We start from the raw sequence: 25,879 nt of genomic DNA, 5'->3' as shown, positions 1-25,879 counted from the left end.
GGTTTCTCTAAATAACTGATTTCTTTCTGGGAAAAATAAAGGAAATTGATACATAGTACAAATACTACAGTCAAGAGAAATATTACTTGTATAGACCAACTGTGATGTTCTTTTGTCCTTTAATACAGCTTCTAGCTTTATTTGATAAAAAAGTCTCTTAAATGAACATTACTACAGCATGGTGCAACATGACTTCCAAAAAACCAAACAAATAAAAGCAGTGAAAGAAAAAGATACTTGTGGAATTTACATACTTAATAGTCTACCTTCATTTTTAAAAAAACATAGGGGTTAGCTGCTCTTGTGTCATAATCATTATGGCATGTTAATCACCTTGTCCCATCTACTTTATTTGGATATGTCTTGTCAGCATTAGAACTTCCATATTAAAATTCCTCTTTACAGATATCAACATCCAAGACCAGGAGCAAAGAGTCAAACAAATTGTCACTGGCTCTTAACATTTCAATCCAATATGATGCAGGCAAATGAAATTTTAAATGTCATAATGCTTGTAAAATTATGGTTTCACTGTAGTCTGCTCCACACTAAGGCGTTTCCCAGTCCATACTGGTAAATCTGTACAGATAAATTACTTGAAAGAAAATTCTAGTGTCAGCATATTTGAGTAGAATCCACTGTCTGAGAGAGCAATCCTCTTTTTTTTTTTTTTTTTTTTTCCAATCCCTTTTCATCAAATAGGTGGAGTAATTTCAAATAATTCCCTTATGAACTATAAGCTTGAGTGGGAGCAAGAAGTACAGAATAATTTCCCTAAATAATATGTCTCCCCTTCTAGCTTCAAGATTTCATGGTCCCTAAAATAAGATGTCATTCAACCTCCCAGGTTAATCTCCTAGGTCTCTAGATCAAAGGCTGCTGGTCCTATTGACTGGTGCCAAAGCACATGTAATGGTTTTCCTGATAGACTCAACTGTCTGTCAGGGACTGAGCTGAGGCCACTAAACAAATTTCATGTTGGAATTCAGGTTTAAGTCATTTTTAAACAACATTAACATATTTCATGTATTTTCTCTCCAACAGAAGAAAAAAAACTCAAACCCATAAGAGACTAAAGCAGAATAGTTTCTATAACTTAAGGACATAAGGTAATCTTAAATATGATAAATGTATAATCTGCCTATGACTTGCTGTCAATTACAGAATTTATTCCATATCAGAAGAAACAAGTTTAATAAACCACTAAAGTGTTACAAGGTATGTTTTCTACCAACATGAATTATGTATCTATCTGCAACCAAATGTACGTGTTCTATCACTCTGAATATTAAATACAAAAACTATGTTTAAATAATGTGAAGGGTCTGATTTAAGGCAACAAAAGCTAATAAATTCAAAGGTTATGCTGGCACTCTATCCTTAACTCACACAAATTGTTTCAAACAGGTATAATGACATGAATCACACCCGTGTTACATTTATGTTTCTACTACCATATTTGAATTTGCTGAGTTCTGTCTATACAAGTCTTCCATGAGTGTCTTTAAATAGAATTCTAAAATGTAATTTATTAGCTTTGTTTCTATTTTTAAGGTAAAAATATGCCTTATGGCAATTTAAAAAGGCACTTTTTTTTTTTTGTCTGAGAATGGAATAGTTCCTTTAGAGCTGTTTTAGCTTATCAAATACACAACCCAAATGCCTAAAATATTTATTAATTACTATGAACTTAATATTTGCAAAATAGACTGTATTGGGTCCCTCAGAGCTTTTCTGATCTCTTGGGTCACCATAGATCTGGCCAGATATTTATTAAGTTCATTAAATAATAATTGTTATAAAATTTGTAGAGTCCTAACAACATAGACAATAGCAAAGTGAGTATCTGCAGTGTTTGCTTCAAACACTGTGTTGCTGTCTTTATCTTTTTATATGTGATCATATAAGTGTGAATAGGACTTCATGAACCCAAAGCAAATTCTACCCAAATAGGATCCACCAGAGAATTGCATGTAAAAATATCTGGGGGAAAACAACCCACATAATTAGAATAGTTCACACAAAGAAAAGTGTGATTTATATACCTATGGGAAGACTGTTAGAAGTATCTGTAAGTCCTGGGTGAAAAGTTGAGAATGAAGCAAGATGGCATTCAACAGTTTTGTGTCTCAGTACAGCACATAAATGTAAATGTCAACATGTAGGTACAGATAACACAGACTTAAAATGCCACCTTAGTTGTAAATTCATCCAGAGAAGAGCATGAATTGTAGTTAGGTTGGCAGCATAGATCTAATTATTAAATAGGATATGTTCTGTACAATACTATAAAAAAATCTCAGACTTGGAAACTAAGTTGTAAGTTTCAAAATTAATTCCAATGTTTTGGGAAAGTCACTAAATAGTGTTCTCTCTAAAATCTTTCATCTGCAATACAGGAATACTTAGTTCATTGGAAAGTCTCAAAGTTTAGTTTGTTATTGCTGCAATAGCACAGAAAATATATATACTACACATATGCAACATTCTGCTATAACATACTTATTACTTTTCTCTTTGTATGTATGTTAAGAGGGGGATTTTAGGTTTTTATTATGGACAGCTGTTTCTGACTTTCTGAGTATTTTTCAGCTAGCTGAAGCCCTGATGAGTGCTCTGTGTGCATTTATTGAGTTTATTTGAACTGAACTATTAGTGTGCTAGACTGCAAATCTGTTAACTAAAGAAACCCCTTAAAATTACTCTAGTAGGCAACCTCTTTCTAATACATGTTCAGAAAAAAATGCTTAATATTTCTCTTCAATTTAGTTACACATCAAATATGACTTTCACTGGAAATTTTTCTTCTTCAGCTTAAGGTGAGAGAATACAGAAACATCAGTAAATGTGGAAATGTCTCAACACATTTTCATATTGTTATTCAAAATCAGTTTTATTCTGTTTTTCTGAAGTCTTCACATCTGTAATATATAAATAAACTATATGAATTTACATTTTTAAACAGTTTTTTACACTTCATAAAGAACTATAAAAGCGCATGCTTTTCTAGATCTGGCTCATGAGTGCTAACTCTTAAGATTCCTGTGATTCAAGACTATTCTATAATCATCAGCTCTAGTACACAGAATGTCTGAGGAAGTTGTTAGAGATCACATCACAGCCAATTGTCATAGGAAATACCAAACTAAATTAATAAACTGAACAGAAGAGCCTTCTTTGTATGCAAACTTTACTTTGTACAGAGATTGGAGACAAGTCTCTGTCTTGGACAAGTCTCTGTCTCTTGCACTGCAGATGTTTTGACTTACATGGATTCAGTACACAGATGCTATTTCATATTTAGTTCAAAGGGTCATCAAGATCAATTGACAATTTAATGCCTATTGCATTAACACTGTGGTGTTTGTGGCTATATCAGATGCTTTTCATCAAAAGAATAATTATTTAGATCACTGACTAACTAAACTAACTTGTTTTGAGCGCAGGCCCATCACCTAATTCTAATGTTTCACTTGAAAAAGACTACATTATAAAACATTTTAAGTGAAAGCCCACCCACTGGTTCTTTTTTCACTTGGAGCATTAGAGTCTACCAATGTATCTACCTGGCTAATGTAATTCCATAATTATGTAGTACTACTGTATGTTTAGAAATAATTAATAAATATATGCCCACAGAGAAAAAGCTGATAAGTTAAGGTTGAGCAGCTTTGTTTAGCTGTTTATAAGCCACATGTACACATGTATCTATGATACTATACAGATACCATACAGACATGTATCAGATACTATACAGAGCAAAGTATGTGTTTATGACTACATGAGCATTTCTCTAAAACAAGTCTGATGAGAAAGGAAGACTACCTATGAACAGATATTGAAAGCAGAGCGTATCTACACAGAAAAATATCACAGTTTTATAGGGAAAAAAAGTGCAATATAGAGCAAGTTTATAGAGCAAGGTTACTGTGATTTCAATTAATTTGAGTAATTTATGTCTCAAGAATTTATTAACTTCCTTTTTAATCTCTAAAGAAACATGAAAAGGAAGATCTGTATTTGGCTCTGAATGATATAACTCACTCTTCAGAATGAGATAGGATGGGATAAGTTCTTTTACTTCTGCAGCTGATCATCAGTGGAGATTTATGTTTTAGCAAGCAGTGATCAGAAACAGAGGTAAAAAAGGAACAATGAGTATTTTTTTCTCTGTTTTATGATAAAAAATATTTCAGGTTTTGCTGTGTTTTTAACTTGTTTATAAAGGCATTCTAATTCTTGTGGGTCTTTGAAACCTATAGGTTTCAGTCCAAAGGTAAGGAAACTATCACATTGATAGAATATAAGTTGAGAAGTTAAACAACTGAAGGAAATACCGTCTATTCATGCCTACGTTTAAACAAGTCATATCTTTATAAAGTGAGCAGGTATATAAACCTGTAATTACTCAGCATTCCTGAAATACAGATCACCTTATTTTACATTAATAAAATGAAAGCTAGTAATATGAATACTTAGGATTTTTCTTAGATCTGAATCTCTTTGGTTTCTAAAGTGAAGTGATTGTTCTTATAAAATAGTTTTTAAATCTTTATCTTACTGTTCTATTGATCAGATAACCCTGAAGCTGTGAAATATAAATCAGAGAGAGGAGCTCTAAGAAGGACATCATTTAAGCTTCTGAGATGCTTTATGAGATATACAGCACTGCTGTAGAATTCAAGGCAGTTGGCATTTGGATACTCAAACCTATAAAGTCTTCACAATTAAGTACTGCGTGTACAAAACGTGTTAGTGAACTGAGAGCCTATCCAGACTTATGAAAGTGCAAAAACGTATTGATATAGTTTATGGCTCCAAGCATGGAAATAGTAAAACAAAGAAAAGTCATGTTGTAAGGGTTTCTTGTTGAATACTTGGAAATGATAGGGTGCTAATTGCCTTTGCACTTATTGGCCTATCATCATTTCAATTATATGCCCTGTCCCTTCTCAAGCTTCATCCAGCCTCTTTTTTTCACTCTAGGCTCTTCTCATCTCCAATACCTCTCAGTTCTGTTAACAGGATTAGTTTTTACTGTTCAGGAAGAACGATTGCTGGTTGAGAGCAAGATTATGGAGAGAGAAACTTTACCTTGGCCTTTTAAAATGAAGGAAAACTCTATTCTCCACAACCCAGCTGCAAACATTAAGTTCCAGTTAAACTGATGGAATCATGGCATGGCTTGATGACTAAACAAGATCTGTACTATTGAAGACCTTGGTTTTTAATTGTAATTTTTAGAATATGGTGTTCCTGATGGATATCATTAGAAAATACACTTCTGACCATTTGATTGTCCCTAATGTTTGACTAGGAATTCTTTACCTGTATCTGCCTTTTCAGTCTTGTGATAAAGAGTAAAAAAAAAAATTATTTTCTATATTGAGGTTTGAGAAGTGTAAACCCATATTAAGAAATATCTGGAAATGATTGGTCCAGCAGCTGAGGTCTTGTGTGGTGTAGATCACAACAGGTACGATTATGTAAAAGACTTGATGTACTCTGGGTAGGATTGTGTGGCTGATGGTGCTGACTGAAAGAAGGTTAACCACCACACTGCTGTGCAGTAAACTAGACAAGAAAAATTCTTGATTTCATTTCTCAAGGAATTACAAGTAGGTGTATCTGGTACTGTGTGTTCTTAAGACCAGATATGAAACAAAAAAAGTGAACAAATATGTTATTGGTATCTGAGAAAGGCAGAAATTTGACCTGTTACTCTTTCCTGTTTTACTCTTTCTTGTTTCTTTTTTTCCCCCCAAATCTCTCCTAAGATACTTCAGTCTCCTTTCAATCAAGTGCTGCTTTAGCACAGCTGTTACAAGTGGCTTTCACTAAGGCATGTCCATCTCATTCCAGCTCCTTTTACTTGACACAAAAGTAGAGATGCATAGATTCAATTCCCATGACTAGGCCAATATATAGCAGGAATTTAAAATAGCATTCAGCTAATTAAACAGCAACAATGAAACCAAACACTAACAAACAGTAAAGTATAATTTACCAGAATAAGAACTTTCTGTATTACAGTGAGATGCTCTCTCTCAGGCAATCCTGTGTGTTTACCTAAATACCAGAAAAGTAGTGTTAAAATTGTTATGAGGAATTAAAATCCTCCTAGTTCACCATGGACAGAAATGTAATCAGAAATAGTCGACTTAATAAAATTTATCTAATGATCTGGATGCAAAAAATCAAGCAAAAAACCCCCAAAATTGCTCTTTGCTATATACAACTACTGTTGCTAAAGTTAAAACTGAATTGGAGCAACTGATGTGCTAGCAGTATCTTTAAAAGAGCAGTGGGGAGACCTCTGTCTTGTGCTGTTTTCTTGGCAGGACGGTGGGGGAACCTGTGAATCTGTAGTTGTACAAGATAAGCTTGTACAAGAGAACACCAAAAGAATATGCAATCCAAAATCTAGTTCTGTTACCTTCATGGACTGTAGATAATAGCACAAGTGACTCACACATGACTGATACAGGCATAATGTACAACCATTCCAAAATGTTGCAGCTACAGTATGTATAGAAAAATACAAAATCAGGTCTACTCTGAGAAGTATCTCTGTGCTGTTTTAACATGAGTATCCAAGATACTAAATTAATGCACATTGCATTTGAATATTTAGCTAAATTATTAATGAAATTTTAAAGTCTTTTTAGTAATATATAAAAGTTTTTTTCTGTCCATATAGGGTAGAGAACTGTGAGTTATTTCATCATCATCATTATTATTATTATTATTATTATTATTATTATTATTATTATTATTCCTCTTTTTTTCCTCATTATTATTATCATAATAATTAATAATTGAAGAAAGAAAGAAAAAGCTGTAAAATACTTTTATTTTTCCTTTTTATGCTTTAAGTTGTTTGGGTAACTCATATAACCAAGTTCTTAAAAACATGTATGATTTTAAATGCTGCCATCTACATGACCAAAACAAAAACAAGGATGTATAACAGAAGACATTAAAACCAGACAAAAACAAGAGCCAAGAAACTTCTTGACCTCACCCCTAGTATTAGAAGGATTATGAAAACAGTGAGACAGAAATTATGAAGTCACATGGATACAAAAGAAAGAGTGATATGATAAGTCTTAACTTTTCTTTTTGAAAAGAAATTGATCCTTGATTGATTCATTGATCCTTCATTGATTCACAAGCTTTGTGAATTTTCAGGACTCAGGCATGATGTTCCGAACATTTTATAGCATGTAGATACATAGTTGTTTAAGAAAGAACTATTGTAACCTATAATGATTTTGAGGCTTTAGCACTTTCTACTTGTGGTCGGGTCTAAATACTGACATCAAATACAAGTCTGAGGAATCATGCAATCTTTGATTGGAACATTATGCTCATCTGGAAAGTGTCTCTCATTTGAACATTAATCATACTCCAGTTATGTTGTGACTCATGATTTACTCTAGGCAGAAGAGAAGAAACAGTGCAGAAAAAATTCCTGAAGAAAAAAAAAAAAAAAAAGAGCTGAAATAAAAAGTAAATATGCAAATAAGTTTATTGCCTTTAATAGTTTTTTATGCTATTGAATGTGTTTGTTATTTAACATAACCCAAAACCATACATTTTTCCCACCCACCAATTTCAAGGAGGTAATAATATTGCTACTGCTACTACTACTACTACTACTACTATTGATAATGATAACTATAGTATTAATATTATTGCTATAATATGCACACATACTTTAAAATTTAAGTCAAAACTACATTTTGCTAATCATGTTTAGCCGTAAATGGCAACATTTGACCATTTGTGATATATTTTGGGATAGAGTCCCTCAATCAAACAGAATTCATTGTCAGTGTACAGATCATTCATACAGCTCTGTCCTGTCACATATTAATTATCTGTGTTAAATTATCTCTAGGTAGTAAATGCTATTAATAACTACAGCTTGGTTTAGGGACAGCATAATAACGAAACTGAACAAGCACATTGCAGAAACCTTAATTACTATCAAACTCAGGCATTCTGAGTAAGTAAGAAACTTATTGCTTTCTCTGCTCATCCTTTCTGGAAATTGGGATATTTTTGGAATCCATCAATTACACAAATAAAATCTATTAGAGGCTGAAAGTCCATTGTTTTCTTTAGATATATTGGGTAACAAGCGGTCAGCTTTGGTGGTGACAGTTTTATAGACATTTATGAAACAGTAATTAAAGTTCGAATTAACCTTTAGTTCAAAGAATCACAGAATGATCTTGAAGAAAGGGACCACCAAAAATGTCATCTGGTTCAATGTCCCACCTCCAGCAGCCCAGAGCACATTGCACTGAATTATATCCAAATGGTTCTTGAATATCTCCAGTGAGGGAGACTCCACAGTTTCTCTGGGTAACCTAGTGCGTGCATCCATCCTCTTGCCACTGTCCTTTCATATATTTAGAGGCATTGATGAGGTCTCCTCCCACCCTTGTCTTTTTGAGGCTTAAAAGATCCAGCTTCCTCAGCCTTTTCTCGTAAGAGATGCTCCAGTCCCCTAATAATCTCCTCTGCTGGACCAGCTCCAGCAGCTCTGTGTCTCTCGTGTGCTGAGGAGCCCAGAACTGGACACAGCACTCCAGAGGTGCCTCACCAGGGCTGAGAGGGGCAGGATCACCTCCTGTGACCTGCTGACAATGCTCTCCCCAGTCCCCCCAGGACACCATTGGCCTTCTTGGCCACCAGGGCACACTGCTGGCTCATGGACAGCTTGCTGTCCGCCAGGAACCCCAGGTCCTTCTCCTCAGAGCTGCCTTCCAGCAGGTCAGCCCCAGGCTGTGCTGGTGGCTGGGGTTGTTCCTGCCCAGGTACAGGGCCCTGCATTGCCCTGGTTGAATTTCAAACAGTTCCTTTGTGCCATGTCCCCACCCTGCCCAGGCCCTTCTGAAGGGCTGCAGGGCCCTCTGGGCTATGGCCACTGCTCCCAGCTCTGTCCATCCATGAACCTGCTGAGGAGGCACCTGCCCCTTCACCCACCTCACCATGGAGAAGTTACACAATGCCAGGCCCACTATTGAATGTGGGGTCACCACTTGTGACAGGCCTGCAGCCAGGCCCTGTGCCACTGATAACAATCCTTTGGAATCTGCCATTCAGACAGTTCTCAGTCTGTCTCACTGTCCCCTCATCCAGGCCTCACTTCCTGGGTTTGCCTGTGAGGTTGTTGTGGGAGACAGTGCCAAAAGCCTTGCTGAAATCCAGGCAGAGCAATATCCACTGCTCTGCCCTCATCCATCTCTCCAGGCAGTTGTGGAAAAGCAGATTTGCCACGCACTATGTCCCTTTGCTGAATCCATTCTGACTCCATCCTGATCTCCCTCTTGTCATCCATGTGGATAGAGATGCTCCCCAGAATGAGGTGCTCCATCACCTTTCCAGGGATTGAGGTGAGGTAGTCCCCTGAATCCTTCTTGCTCTTTGTGAACACTAGGGTGACATTTGTTTTTTTTCCAGTCCTCAGGCACCTCTCCTGAATCTCCATGATCTTTCAAAGTGGCCCAGCCATGGTGTTCACCTGCTCTTTAAGCATTTCTGGATGCATCTCATCAAGAGCCATGGATTTGTTGACATCAATTTTGCCTAGGTATTCTCCCACCCAATTCAAACCAAGGGAAAATGCTCCTTTCAATGCTCCTTTATCCTGATCACCTCAGAGGTTCCTGAGGGCTAGTCTTGTATGTGAAATCCAATGCAAAAAAAGGTTTTGAGTAAGTCTCCCTTCTCTGTGTCGTCTGTTACCAAGGTTCCCCCTTGATTCAGTTTCAGGCCCTAATTATTCTTAGCTTTACTATTTTTAGTGATGCATTAATAGTTTAATAGTATGGTTTTTTCAGGTTTTCCTTTTGGAATGCTCAGTACTGCATTTGTCTCTCTTTTTTTAGTGTTTAGAAAATGTAGAAAATTATATTACTAAACTGACATCTTAACATGCAATACATTACTACGCTTCTCTTTATCTTATACTATTGAACCACTGTCTTATAGCTATCTCATCAGTGTACTTACTTCAGAGAAAAATATAGTGGTTTTTCTATGAAAAGTTTAGATATCCTGATAACGCAGTAATAATGATCTTGAATAAGATTTGTTATTTTTTATATTTTTATTTGAATAAAAAGGATAATCCTGTTAGACGAGAGACTGCAGAATAACATATTTGGTTATGTTATGTTATATGTTTTGTTAAGCTGCCTATTAGAGCTGAGGTCTTAAGACCTTGGACTATTTTTATGGAGGCCCTGAGAATTACACTGTGATCCTTAATACTTCTCATCTACTGCAGATTTAGTACTGGTACAAGCATGTGTACATGTCATACAATCATGTTCAGACCAACTTCACAGTGCATTTAATATTTGTCCTTCTTGATGTGGAATGTATTATAGGATGGGTTTGTATTTGACATCCTGGATTTACTGTGCACATACAGCACTGTAAGGACAGACACTAAACTAAGGTCCCTCAGTAAAGGAAATACCTTCTTAAAAAACTGGACAGTGGTGAGTGCTGGTTTGAAAGCAAACCAGTGGGGTGTCCCAAGTCAGAACTACAATTGGAAATTAAAATAAAACGCAGTAGTACAAAAACACTGACAAAGTCAGAATACAACTTGCCACCCTGTTAGTCAGGGTGATCAGGTAATCAGCAGTCTGATTAAATGGTGGCTTTAGTCCCCCTGAAGTGACAGATGTGGTTCTGTTGAACCAGTGGTCCTGTAAAAGGGTGTCGTTTTCCTCTGAAGGTTGAGGGGTGATGTAGAAGGATCTGGTCTTCTTCTGGGAAAACAGTGGAAAAAGGCTGCCTATGGTGTTCCAATCTCAGTTTATATTCAGGTACAAATGCTTGTTTCCTACCCCTAGGCAGAACATCTCACAGTGGGACAATGTAATTTTGTCAGTCATCAGGTGGCTCAATGCCCCCTTAACAGAAGATATCCCCCCTGGAGGGAGGATGTGTCATGGAAGAGATGAAGAACACTGCTCCACCTGGTTTTAACAGATGGTAATACAATACCTACTTTTGGTTACATCTTGCACTGCAACCTAAGAGATGGTTACATCACCTAAGCCCTAAGCATAATGGAAGAACTACAGTATTTAAAAAAAAAAAACAAACAAGTGTATATTAGGAAATGTAAAGCAACAAAATATATAAAAATATATTAATGTATTTACATAGTTTGCATTGTCATGCTTAATAGTGCAATATATGATTCAGATCCACATTCTTTCACAGGCTTTTTTTTTTTTTTTTTGCTGAAAACAGTTACAATTTTTCTTGCAAATAAGTGGAAGTGTCAATGACAGACCTTAATGTTTTCATTGAATAATATTAATTCATATAGGAGACCTACTTTGGGAAACAATCTGAATATCTAAGGTTACTCAAGATGACATGAAGTAAAGCTTCATTCCTCTTCCTACTTTCCAGTAAACCCCCAAACCAATGATCAAAAATATCAAAAGGAAAATTTGTAATGACCTCATTTGATCAGTCTCCTGCTCCCTTTTCATCAGGTTGACCATCTCACACTGCCAGTTGCTGGCTCCATTCTGTAAATCTCTACATTTATATGTGAAGTGCCCCAAAGTTTTAATTTTACTCTTAGTGAGCTAACATTACCAAATACGCTAAGGCAAGCCCTGTTAACCATATTTATATCAGATGCAGTTTTCTTGTGGGGACTTTGCAGTAGCCTTCATCATGGGTTCCCAGCCAGTGTGAATTGGCTTAAAATCCATTACGTTACACTCTTCTGCCATCTGGATGTGAAGGAAAATTGACTTCTCAGAACTGTATCGGCACCACAGTCATCTGTTAGCCAGGTCATTATCATTGCAATACAATGGAAAAAAACTGGCCAACATGGTAATAGTGAAGGAGACAATTTCACTGTCTTTCTGGTAAATTGTACCTGCTGGGCATTTTGTTTAAAGCAGATGCTATTTCTCCTATTTTCCCTTTCTTCCACAAAAACACTCCTGGTAGGGAAGGTGGCACAGTATCCCATGGGACTGCTGCACAAAAGGTCAAGAAGCAGTAGGCAGGAATGGACCTATTGCCAGCATATACTACTGAGCATTGTGTGAGTGCTCCTGCATGGTGTCTTGGTTTCACCCCAGCTGACAGCCAAGTCCCTCAAAGTTGCTTGCTCACTACCCCACCAGCAGTATCCAGGAGAGATGAGAAGGGTAAAAGGTAGAAAAATTGTATATCTCAATAAGACAAAGGCAGTTTAATAGGTAAAGCAAAAGCTGCACACACAAGCCAAGGAATTAATTCACTGCTTCCCATGGGCAGACAGGTGTTCAGCCACCTCCAGGATAGCAGGGCCTCCTCACAAGTAATGGTGACTTGAGAAGACAAATGCTATCCCTGAACATCCTCCCTGCCTCTTTCTTGTCCCCACCTTATATCCTGAGCATAATTCTACGTGGTCTGGAATATCCCTTTGGTCAGTTTGGGTCACCTCTCCTGGCTGTCCCTCCTCCCAGCCTGCCATGCACCCCCAACATCCTCCCCAGTGTGGCAGTACAGAAAACATAAAAGGCCTTGGCTGTGTGTAAACCCTGCTCAGCAATAACAAAACCATCTCTGTATTATCAACTCTGTGTTCAGTACAAATCCATCATAATCAGTACATAACCCTCTATCAGCCATTGTGAAGATAATTAATTCTATCCCAGCCAAAACCAGCACACATGGGAAGGTCTTGTCTCCTCTATATTACAAAGTAGCATATAGTGTCATTTAGTAAAACTAAATGTATGAGAAATGCTGTGTATGAAAGACTTTGCACAGATAGCATGTGTCCTCTAAAGTCTCAAATAAATGGTATGTACAGTCTATACAATTATCTCAGATAAAAAGATTTTGTGATGCAAGTATCTGGTCTGGACAAGAAAATTTCAGTATACTCCCCCCAATACTACACTCATTAGTAGCCAACTTCTACTTCAACCCCAAGGCATCAGAAAGGAACAAAAATTCTGGGACTATATAGTTGCAGAGAGATGTGATAGCTCATCCAATGAGAACAGAAGTTGTACATCCAGTTGTAGCCACTGATGTACACCAGATGAAAAAGTATTTTTTCTAAAGAAAAGAATGGGCAATAGCTAATAAGATTGATGGGCAAGGTCACAGAGTGATTGACAAACAAAGGTGACTATGTGTAGACACTGAAAGACTTTATGGATGCTCTAAAGAATAGAGATAAAGAAGATTAAAGCAGTCCACCATCATAGGAGTGAACTGGAAGAAGACAGAATAGAGGACACTGCCAGCTTACCTAGGAACTTGTCAATACTACTGAAAAACAGAACATGGAGGGCCAACCCTGAGTAAGAAGGAAGGCCTACTAAGCAACATAACCACAGGGATAAACTGGAAGAAGGGTCTAATTGAAGGAGGAGAAAAACAGGGACATGGTACCTGCACTGATGATCAAAATAGAAATGAGCGAAAGGTGGTAATAAAAAATAATCAAGTTTACAAACAGCAAATTGCTAGTGTGTAAAACAACACATATTTTTCAGGAAAGGAAAGCAAATAGAGAAAAGAATGGTCAAGGAAAGGCCTGAGCATGCCAGAATGAAGGAAATAAAAAATGGTATGACATTTCTCATGCGGTCTAATGACCCCTAGTCATCATAGACACAGAGACACATACACACACTTGCTTCTAAGGGATTGTAAAAGTGAAAAGACATTGTTGAGGTTCCATTGCTCAGAATGAAAGGCACTGATGAGCAAAAGAGGTATCAAGGGAAGGTTCTAAATTAAATTTTACAATAAGTATAATAATAAAAATCTAGTGATAAATAGAAACACTCGGGTGACTTTTTTTAGCCATACAAAGTGAAAGAGTGTAAAAGAAAGCAGTGGACTACCTGGAGGTCATTAGAGCTGCAAGTCATACTTTATGTTGTCTAGGTATAGGCACAGATTAGAGAAAACTACTCTGGTTGCATTAAGAGGTTTTGCTGGGAGGCAAAGGCAATATGTTTACTGGGACTTGAGGCAGTGGCACATAACTGCCGTTTCAATACAAGAAACAGCAAGTTACATAAGGCAAAAAAAAAGGAGCAAGTTAGTAACATGTATGCAAACTAATCTGTGGTAATTCTGTAAAACATAACTTCTATGACAATTCCTTATCCATGTAACCAGTAGTACTTAAATAAAAATAATTATTATAAAAAATCACAGTAATAAAGGGTATTGTTTTACCTTCTCTTATATGTTTTTAAGTTTTTTCTACTTCCATGAGTGTGTAGAGCCAGATTTCTCATTTACTAACTGAGATGGAGGCTGCATAGTTACCCAAACTTATGTGTGAAGTTAACATAAACATATTATTTTTTTATTACTTTGGTTACAGATTCAAGTAACAGCACTTCTGTAAGCAACACTCTGCTGTATATAGTCTTAGATAAGTATATAATGTCTACAAAGGAAATGTTCACCTAAATAAGCTTTAAAACAGTATTCATACAGAGGTATTATTCACTATGAAAAGAAATCCATTAACATGATGCAAAGAAAAAGCAAATCATGTTCTCTCAATAAGTGGACCAGATAAGATGCCCATTATTAATTTAGTCTGGGATACTGGAATACTAAATCTTCTTTTGTATCCAGGCACAGTTTATCTTTTGGAACTCCCATGGTGATGTATTTTTATGTTTAAAAAGTACAAATCCTATTTAAGAGCAAAGACCTATATTCACATAGCCAGGTCTTGTTTAGCTACTGGGAGAAATTACTATTTTTTGCTGAAATTTTCTTGCATAAATATTGTCTTTTAGATTTTTTTTTTTTCCATTGGTGTCCTTCAGGCATTGAAGCATTGTTATTTCATGCCTCTCCAGTGCAATTTGGTGATACAGGCCCTCTAACTCATCCTTCTATTTCAGAGATTGTTTCCTATGTGTATTTACTACCTTGTAAAATACTTTCAATGAGAAAAGTTAGCCTCTCACTATACAACGGTGGGATAGAGAAAAAGGACAATGACTGAAAATGTTGTCTTCCCAAAGTCAGTCAGGGGAGTGCAAGTGTGACCTTGGACCCACTAACAACATTTCATCCGTAATATAAATCAATATGATAGCTTTTTCCCCTATGCTGCATGTCACAAGAATAATAGAATAGTTTCTGGTGAAGCATGAGGCCAGAACCACCCTCTAATAAATACTGAGCAATTGGGTAAATACTTGTGTGAGACTACATTTCCTCTGTTTATTGCAATACCAAGAGGTTTCAGAATGAAGTGGGTCTCCATGACCTGGCAGACTAATGTATTACTAGCACAAAAAAAAAAAAAAAAAAAAAAAAAAAGGTGCCTGAGCAAGCTGAGGCATTGCCACCAAGCTTCTCAAATCTTTTTTTTTTTTTTTTTTTTTTTTTTTTTTTTTTTTTTTTTTTTTTTTTTAAAAGCAAGGTATTTGGCAGGAATGTTCTATATATCTGCAAAAAATTAATAACCCCATTAGCATAAGACATGATAGGTTCTTCAAATATGCCAGATGAGTATGCCCTGTTTACAGAAGCCAAAATTATGCACATAGATAATAAGAATTCATAGACCCCAAGTTATTTCTTAAGTGTTCCTGGAAATTATACAAATATTATCACCTAATCCATAAAGCTACAACATTATAAGAAGCTACTGTCTTCTGCTGCTTGCTCTGCTCCTCATGTAAGAGCTTCTGTGGAAGCCTTAGGCATCCACAGGGGGCCAGGGATGCAAAGACTGTATTTGAAGCTGCTGCTGGATTATTCAGAGGTCATTTGTCAAAAGTACTGACATCTAAATTAACTTGGTTGGATTCTCAGAAATGATACCTTAGAAAAGATATAAGATTGACTAACACAAAGGGTTTTCTAGATCATGAAATACTGCCAGACAGCTCATGCAGAATATCAGAGCAACTCAAGAATTGGATAATTTCAAGCATACTTTAAAATAGATTATGTGGTCAGGACTCACATGGTCAGGATGCAAGACTGGTCAGGGGAGATGGATGTCAAGCTGACACTCACTAGGAATACAAAGACTTAACTGAGAATAATGAAAATGTAGAATTAGCTTGCAACATGAGACTGTATATTCTTCTACCTGTAGCTATATCTCATTCCCTGAAGAAAGTAGAGGACAATCAACATATGATCTAACGTAATTGCTGTCTGGGGTACGTATTTCCTTTATATCATTCACAGTCTCAATATGTCATATTGTAGTACGTTCAGACAACTGAAGTAATGAAAAATATTAGCATCAATTTTTTAGTATCTGTAACTAGTTCTCATTTAGCGTATTTCTACCACTGTTTGGGTCATACAAACAAATTAGTTTTTTTTAATCTGCAGTTTTCAAGAGATATCTAGTGTTACCTATGCTAAGTGTCCAAAAACCACTGGTCAGAGGGAAAATAAAATTATGATTTCTAATAACTACTTATATTTGATTTTCAGTTTTGAGTTCTTCTATCACATGCTATTAAAATATGGCCCAAATAGGGACAGAAGTGCTAAAAGCATAATAAGAAACAACCCTAGAAATTCTTATGTAATCAAAGGACTCCAGAAGGTTTTATGGAAGATAACAGGGATCTTCCAATAGAATTATGAGAAATGGTAATAACTAAATTTCATTTTCTGGTAAAAAAAGAAAGTATGTAATTATTCTTGGCAAACCACTCTAACACTCTATTAGAATGTTGTTTATTTACTTTTGAATTGAAAATAAAGTGTAGGAATAATTCTATCTCTGCTTTTTGGAAATTCAAAACTGAATATAGTTTGACAAATGCCTGTCCACCTCACAAATGAGTAAGCATGAAAAGCTACCCTCAAAACCCTTACTGTCTGACTTCAGACATAATTAAATCATTTTTACATGCTTAAATCAATTCTTATCTTGTGCACATTAATAGGATACAACTGCTAAGAAAATTAACCAAAACAATCACATTTATCAAAATTCAGTATTAAACCCCCTTGATTTCTGCAGGAATTATCTTTTCGAATTATTCTAGGTAATAATAAATGCAGTTTTCATTATTTTATTTTTTTTAATATGGATATTTATGTAGTATTTATTCTTAAATATTTTCTGTCTCTAAAGGAAGCAACTCTGTTTAGCAAAAACTTTGTCAAAAAACTTAACAGATATGAAGTCTCACTTTCTTACTCTAAAATCAACCACAGCAGGGAAGGAAAGAAAAGTTCAAATGCACAGCTTTGCATTGCTGCCAAAAAATACATGAGCTCTATCCTGGTGAATTGAGTCAGTTGAATCCCACTGTGATGATGGAGTTTAGGCTGCAGGAAGAGTTCATGTTGGGCTGAGTCTGCAGTACCACCCTAGAATGCAATGTGCAGTATCTGTTTTGTATTCCCTTGGGGTGGGAATTAATAGAAAACACTGCTTTTGGGAACAGTGTTAGCAACTGAAATAGTGCAGCACAAAGTGCCCTTCCAGTAACTCTTAGCTACCGCCACGGTGCACACAGATAATAAAAATAGAATCTTGTTTGTTCATCTGAAGTAGTTTCTGAATTCAAGTGATTGTAAATAACTAAGTTAAACCTAATGGTCAACTGAAAATCAGAAAACAAACAGACATTTACCTCAGCATTTCAAGCTAAAGAACTCAGCAAAGTAATTGAGGCAAGAGAAATATCATAACAAGATTGCAAAACCTCCTTATCTTAGAGTGGGAGCTGGTGTTTTTAAAAGAATATATAACATTAATTTAAGCACCATGATAAAACTAGAAGTGTTTTAATTGCCCCTGATGATTTCTGACAAACTACTAGCTTATACTTTGTTTCAATTTGTTTATTTTCCTCAGGCCTTTTTTTTTTTTAAACACAGTATAAACTGTTAAAAAAAAAAAAAAAGTGAAAATCATATGGGCTGGCTCTGCTCTGAGCAAAAACATTGCTGGGTTGTGATTTATGCCCTGTGTACTATGTCCAGCTTTATCAATGCTACTGCTGTACACTCTGCTGTGACTTAGCCTGACTATACCTTAACCTGACTACACCTTAACCTCTCTGTCCTGTAAAATGTGGTAAGCTATACTTCCATGAATTTTGTAGCTTGGCTGAGACACTCACTTTAAAATTTATATTCAATATTATCTTACTATTTCTCAGTGATAGAGATTTGAAATGTAGCAATTTAAAACTGAATCTGAATTTCTTAATTGTCATACTTATTATTTGTCACCAGTCAAAATCAGTTTGTTTTGTGCATTTTGCAGCAGCATCCAACACTTAAACATACATACAAACTGTTGCAAACCTGATTTCTAGTATTAAAAATTGGTAATTTTGAGGCCCTTGCACATATTCATGACTCTTTGTCGTATGCATGTGCATGACTGCAATGAGAGGATGTGTAGGTGTATGTTCTCAGCTGCAATCCCCAGAGTGAGGGAGTGTTCATCTGTGTCTCCTGCATACTCTAAAAAGTTTGGGTGGTCATGGATGGTGTTGGCCCTGTCAGCAGCCACTCCTTGGGTTAACAAGGGTATCATGGCTTACTTACTGAGCTTGGGTGGCCACATAGTCTTCACACCCTTTCTCAGGGTGATGAAACTCAGATCTTCATTTTCCATGCAACCCTTCCATAACCAGGCGACTGTCCCAGTTAGTCTATGATACAGGCTACACACCATATGCAAGGTCAAAGCTCAACTCCTTTCTGGGGCTCAATTTTACTAAGAAACACATTAACAATTAAACAATCAACTCCCAGTGCTCAGTAAAACCTATCTCTTCAGTTTACTACAACACAAGCCCAATATGTCTGTGCCAGGAGAGCCACCCTGGAATCTGCTTCTCCCTCTTAATGACCTTCAGCTGTCTGCCTCTCCCTCTTGGGCTCCTGTTGCTGCCAGGGGCTATCGGGTGGAGAAGACTTCGTCCAGGACACTGGTGATCACCTCCTCCCTCTGTGCTTTGTTCGGCTGACATGCCCTGCTCTATATTAGTGGCTTGTATTTTTCATTGCTTTGAAGCGTGTAGTGCCAAGGTCTATGATCCCATTTAAAAGACAGTAGAAAAACCAAAGCCTTCTCCATGGCAAAGGTAAGTAAGTGTAACAGGGCTGTGTTACACACTCCTCTGGCATCATCATGTAGCCCTCTGTGGAATGTAATTTGTTAATTGATGTTTACCCAGCCTATAAGCAAGGCACAGTGTGCAATAGAAAAGTATGCAGTAAACCAAAGCAATAAAATTGATATATTTGAGGCTACTTGGTTCTACCTCTTGTCTTTCCAGGCACAAATCAGACTTCTGCTATCTTACCCTCTGCTTAGGAGAATAAGATGGTACTTTCTTGTCATTGAGTGAAAAGTGTATTGTGCTAGTGGTAGAACTCCAGGCCTGTACATCAGTGAATCTAGGCTTCCATGCTGACCTTTTCCAGCTCTGCTTTTTCAAAATCAGCTAATTCAATATGAACGTGTTATAATAGCAGAAATGAGGTCTGAAGTAGTATCTTTTATTACAAGCAGCTGGAAACAAAAATTATAAATTTGTTCAATTTTTTTTTTTTTTTTTTTTTACAAACCTAATGGTCTGTCTGTTTTCTTTGTTATGGTAGGTGATCCAATATCAGGTACTACTTCTCCTTACAGACCTTTCCACTTTAATATTCCCATTCTTTCTACTTTTATATCCCTGTTCCTCCTGCAGCCCTGAATGCATGCACAAGCAAAAACCACCAATCCAACCCAAACTCAAGCCTACATCACCAAATCTCCTGAAACTTTTACTGGAAGCAAGTATGTTTTGAATTCATTGTCTAAACAGGACCGAACATATTCTGGGGATGTAATACATTCTTGAGAAACATAAAAATTACAAAATATTGAGGACATTGCTAAAACCTGCTAGAAATAATTCCAGCAATTTTGACTTGTTTTGTTCTCTGTAGCTGACAAGCATATTTCAGAAAGTACCTGCTTGATGATACTATTTCCTAGCAAACTACTGGTAACAAACTTGAACAGTCAACATAAAAATCCAAGGAGAAATGCAAATGCTTTAGAAACATTTTAACACTTTGAATTAAAATCAGGGTATTAAGGACATTTTTTTGTTTAAAGGAAAATGAAAATGGTCTGCTATGTATTTACATGTCTTCTAATAATGAAATATTAAGGATTGACACAATGGATGAAGTAACTTTTCATTTCAGATTAAGATAGAAAAAAGAAATATACAAAATATACAATCAGAAAAAATAAAATAAATTATGTGATTAGGAGTAAATGTAACATATTTGTAACATGAATATGTTTCAAAGAAAGATGTGGAATTTCCCAAGTGCAAAAAAAACCAAAAAAACAAAAAAACCAAACAAAAATTATTTTTTGCTTCTGACATCAAAGCAACCTGGGGAGCACTTCCATTGTGTAACATTCACAGGAACTGTAAGTGAGTAAAAGCTGTATCAAATAGGTTTCAATTGTGCAATGTATTTATAATAGATGTTGTTTAGTTTTATAAAAGTTAAATCCAAAAGGAAAAGAGTTTAGCATAACAGTCTCATGAATTTGATAACTGTAAATGCAGGAGTTCCCAAATATGCAGATTTGGGAGAAATATAATGTTCAAAATACTCTGATACAAGTCAGTGTCTCCAAATTCACCAAAACTTGCCAGCTTCACATTTTAAGCTTTCTCAAATATTCTAAAAATTATAATGAATACTGTTTGGGGTAACTACTAGAAAATCTAATATAGAGAGTAAGCTTATGAAATTGTAGGAAAACAAATGTGATGTTTGTTAAATTATATACAAAATTATTATGTTCTTTAAGTATATTGCTATGGGGAAGTGTTACTTTTGTGTTTATTGTGGTAACATGTTGTGTCTACACAAATAGTAAATACGTAAATTTCTCTTTTAAGGTTCTAAAGTTGTAGGGAATTGTGGTCTTTTGTTTTGTGTTCTGTCAGGCTTTGAGCCTAGCCCCTGTAATAGCTGAATCTTCTCAGCTCAACTTTGAATGACCTTGTACTTGGAAAATGTTTTTAAATCCTGTTTAGTCATTGTAACTGTTCAGCAGTTAATCTATGAATGTTGTTTTTTAAGTAAGGTTAGCTGCTTGTTCCCAAAGTCTAATAGGGAACAAATGGTGAAGGGGACAATGATAAAAATATTAGGAAACAAATGAAAAGCAAAAAAAGACGGTTAGTAAAAGGCAGGGATGTGGAAAAAGTGAAGGCTACATAAAATCATAGTGACTGAACAATTTATGGTAGAAGAGAACTAGGAGATCCTAAAAGCAAAGAAAAAATTTAAAATGTAAACATATTAGAATTGACATGATGGTCATTATTGTTATATGAACATTTAATAACACACAAAGATAAATGACAGAAAGTGCAAGATCACAAATATGAGATGATACAATGAGAATACACAATGACTGATGAACTATAAAAATTATGAAGGATGTTCTAAGGAGAGATGTGGTATTGATCCAATAATTGTTGAATCTCCTTAGATCTCCATATAACTGGACAAAGAAGACTTAAATGCAGCCTCCCATCTTTACATTTACATCCATAATTGTGCAGACAATACTGCAGTAATAGTAAAAATTTTAATTGAAAAATTATGTAAAAAATCTTAGCATTGAATGCTGTAGCCAGTCTCTTCTTCTGAGAAGGCTCCTGTGATGAAAAAATCAACTTGCCAGACACAGCTATCACCAACAATACAGGAATCTTTCTGCTAGTGTCACAGGTGGAAGAACTGGACATTTTAATGTATGTCCTAATTCACATGGTGTGAAACCTTCTTGGTTCTCTGCACACACACACACACACAAACTTTTATTTGCGGTCACAGTGGTACATGCAGGCCAACTTTGCCAGAAACCATGCAAAAGTTACAGTGGAGAGGAAAAGAAAGCATACTTCCCTATAAAAACAGTTATTTCTGTAGCAATATACTGACATTGAAATTTCCAGGCCAAAATATATTCTGCCCATGTTTCAACTTCTTTCTCCATTTGTTTGGGGGAAATCTATGTCTTTTGAGCATTTTGCTTCCCATGTAGGCTACACAATGATTTGCTTTGGCAATGCCATTTAACTCTTTATTACAAAATCAGGTACTCTGGTTTTGTACTCTGCATATCTGGATCTTAAACAGAGTACATTTACATAGTGGCACCAGCTGAAGTGTAAAGGTTAAATCTTTGAAGACTTCCTTTGCTTTCAGTTGTAGGCTCCGAAATCCAACTCTGAAAGGGATAAACGTGAAAAACTTCCCTTCTGAAAAACAAGCGTGCTCATCCTAAAACGCTATGAAGACCTAATCTAAACCCAGGTCACTGTCTCGTTTTGAAATCGTTACTATTTAATTCAGAAGAAAAAGAAACAAAGAAGAAAAGGTATGAGACATTCGACTCGGGTGTGCTTGTGCACCTCGTAGAGCACCCAGAAACATCTCCTTACCCCATCAATGTGTATAAGTGTTTTGAAGGCAAGGCATCAGTGAATGGATTCAGGCTCTACCCGGTGCTGCCAAGCAATAGGACAAGAGGCAATGGGCACAAACTGGTGCACAAGAAGCTCCACCTGAACAAAAGGAACTTCTTTTCTGTGCAGTGACCAACCACTGCCACAGATTGAACAGAGAGGTTATGAAGCCTCGCTCACTGGGAATTTTCAAGAACGATCTAGTGCCATGTGCTCTGGAATGACCCTGCTCGAGCAGGGAGGTTGGACCGATGGTCCAGGTGGTCCCTTCCAGCCCGACCCATTCTGTGACTCTTGACCTCTGTGGTTCACACGAGAACACCTAGGATCTGAACAGCGGCGGGATACATGTATCCTACGACTGAGGAAGGGCAGTGATCCGCTGGATTCCCAGGCATTTTCAACATCCTTCGCTCAGCACCTCGGCTGAACCGCAGGCGCTCCTAGCCCTTGAAGAAGAAGGCGGCAGTGTTGCGGTCCCGGGGGGCCAATGGCCGGGTGCAGGGGTGCTGGTGCCGGGGTCCCGGGGTGCCGGTGCCGGGGTGCCGGTGCCAGTGGCCTGTCCCAGGGTGCGGGTACCGGGGTGCCGGTCCCGGCCAGCGCGTCACCTGCAGCCGCCTCCCGCACAGCGCATGCGCGGCCCCGCGGCTCGGGCGGGCGAATTCAAACGTGCTCCTCGGCCCTTCTCCTCGTCGGGGTAGCCGTTGCTCTGTGACGTCATTGCACCGCGTCCTCTGTCTTCCCTTCGGTTTCCGGCGCTCGCCCGCGCCATGAGTGCGGCGGAAAGTTTTCATTTGTGAGGTTCACGGCGTCGGTTCTCTCCCCTTTCCCCCAGGCGCGGGCGGGCGGGGGCTGCCTGAGCCCGCTACGCCGGGCGCGAACCCTCCTCTCCCCTCGCCGTCCCCGCGTGAGGAGCGGCGAGAGGCTTTCGGCGATGGCTTCGGGGGGCTCGGAGGCGGCGGCGCAGCGGGTGGCAGAGCTGGAGGAAGAGCTGCGGGGTCGGGCGGAGCAGCTGAGCCGCTGCCAGGTACCTGAGCGCGGGGCGAGGGCCGGCCGGGGCCAAGAGGACGCGTCCCCTTGGGGACCAAGGGTTCGCGTCCCGCTCCCGGCGGGCGAGGAGGAGGAGCAGGGCCGCGGGCGCCTCCGAGACGTGAATTAAATCGGGCCTGGCCCCATGTCCTGGGTGAAATCACCTGTCCTGAAGCTGTTTTGTTCACCCTTCCAGTAGTGATGGTTCGCTTGAATTGTAAATCCTGAGCTACTGCCTTGTGCAACTTCAGGGAAAAATGAACAGGCAGAGGCATTTTAGAGAATTTTAAGCCTTACCTTTGTAGGTAATTTAATCTCGCCCCCAACCTTTCATCAGGATTAAATATGCCCAAGCTGTTTCTGGGAAGGGAGAGCTTAATGAGCTGTTATGGATGTGCAGTCAAAAGTTCTTCTTCTGCGTCTTGCCCGGTCCTCTCCCCTTCCAGGTACACTTACCTGTTTTTTCAAGTTGGTCGTTCATCGCTGATAGTTAGGTGGATTTATTAAAAATATAAATGTAATGGTAATGTGAGGTCTTGGTCTAGAAATCAGAAAAAATTCTTTGCCAAACACATGGCCAAAAGTATGTGGCAGAGAAGAAGGTAACACCTAATGTTGCAGGTAGCCAAAACGTATTTTCTTCACGTGGGATGTGGTCTAGTTAAAGCCGTGAAGGCCTAGGCTGATGTAGCCTTCAGAAGAAAACATCCATGTGGAAATTAGTAGAGGTTTTCTGCTTCAAGCAGCATTGATGCACATGACAATTGGCGTTGGATACATGTTGTAGGTAGAATCAAGACTTCTTGAGAAAACACTGTATGGGACATCTGTGGGGAGGAGGAGCTGTCAATGGAAATCCTGTTTGGAAATACTGAACAATGCTAAATGCTTTGGGGATGTCTTCAGTGTCTTGTGAGAGAAGGAAACTCTATGAAGATATATTTTACTATTCCTGGTATGCAGAAGTGTGCTATCAGACAAAATTTGGTGGAGGCAAAAGGAAGCCATGTGCTCTGCTCATTTGCTTGTTGTACATAAATTAAGTATTACTAAAACCTTGTAGCATGTAATATTTTTCAAGAGAATCATATGTACTAGAAGCTTTGAGAAACAGTACAAATCTGAATTTTTAATCGCTCTCATAACTTGATGTGCACATATTGTAGTTAAGTATTTAATTTCCCCTTTATATTGATTTCAATTATGTGTGCATTGCTACTTATTCCTTGATGAACATGTTCCACACGTGTTGAAGTCAGCAAACAGAAAATATTTTGAAATCTGTTTAAGTTTCCTGCACATTATCTTGCCATTTTTGGATCTTTGTCTTTTATCAGATCAGATAGCTTTGTGAGAGTAAAGCAAACAAAAAAAGAACGAGAAGATAGTTACTGTTTTTGAAGACAGAACCCAGTCAGTGTCCTGCAGTAATCTCTCTAGCTCTAGGTAGAATCCAATATGTACCATCCTAACAACAGGGAATGCATGTGTTCAGGATTTATTTCAGATTCATAAAATAAAAAAGAAAGCGAAGAAGCAATTTCTAAGTAGAGATTCTCTGAAAGTACTAAGTGTAGACATCCACATGCTTTACCATTTTACTAATCCGTCATACATTTGACAGGTGTTTATTGCATACAGAAGGAGGAAGCCAGATTCTAATAAGTAAAAGAGGTAATAGCCTTGTCAATTAGGCAGCTTTTTCAGTCTAGCATTTATCTAAGGTGATTAACTTTTAAAAGAAACGTTTGTAAAGACACTCTGAATTTGAAAGGTAACTAAAATGGCCTGATTTACTGAATGGACTTCAGTGAGATTTTTCACGTGGTTTGAAAGTCAGCTGATTAAATTATTTATAGATGGTTAATCCATTTTAAGGTCATATTTTGTATGAAAACTTTGTGCAAAGACAAGTCATTTGAAAGCATAGATATGTATGGGTAGTGTTAATGTGTTTTTCTAGCATCTTTCCAGTTGAAATACAAAGTTGTTGCTGACCAATTAATTTCTTTAGCATAATTTTATTCCGTCTACTCTGGTTTGCTTAATTTTCTTTAGATCTAAGAACTTCTTTTGTTTCTCTGCTGTCTCAGACAGAATATTTGCAGGTCTTGTTAATCAGAATTGTGAAATTTAGGTTGGAAGGGGATTCTTGAGAGCATCTCTTGCACTCTACCCTAGAAGAGATTGCCCAGGACTAGTTAAGTTTTGAGTATTTCCATTCCTGGACTGCAACCCCTGAGGACAACCTGTGAATGTGTATTGCAGTAAAAGTGTTTCAGCTTCTATTAAGATTTTCTTTGTCTTCTGTT

General features: G+C 37.4%; 1 protein-coding gene across 1 annotated transcript in view; it reads left to right on the top strand.

Annotated features, from left to right (window-relative positions):
- Positions 1-23,172: 23,172 nt before the first annotated feature.
- Positions 23,173-25,879, top strand: part of CNTLN (centlein) — a 186,975-nt gene continuing 184,268 nt past the window's right edge. The window contains 1 exon segment of the mRNA XM_079330391.1: positions 23,173-23,565. Within this exon segment, the coding sequence (XP_079186517.1) occupies positions 23,473-23,565 (93 nt within the window). The 5' untranslated portion in view covers positions 23,173-23,472.

The sequence above is a fragment of the Erithacus rubecula genome (assembly GCF_903797595.1).
Source record: "Erithacus rubecula genome assembly, chromosome: Z".
Taxonomy (NCBI): Eukaryota; Metazoa; Chordata; class Aves; order Passeriformes; family Muscicapidae; genus Erithacus; species Erithacus rubecula.
Note: the sequence above shows the minus strand (reverse complement) of the source record. Positions and strands in the feature narration are given on the sequence as shown.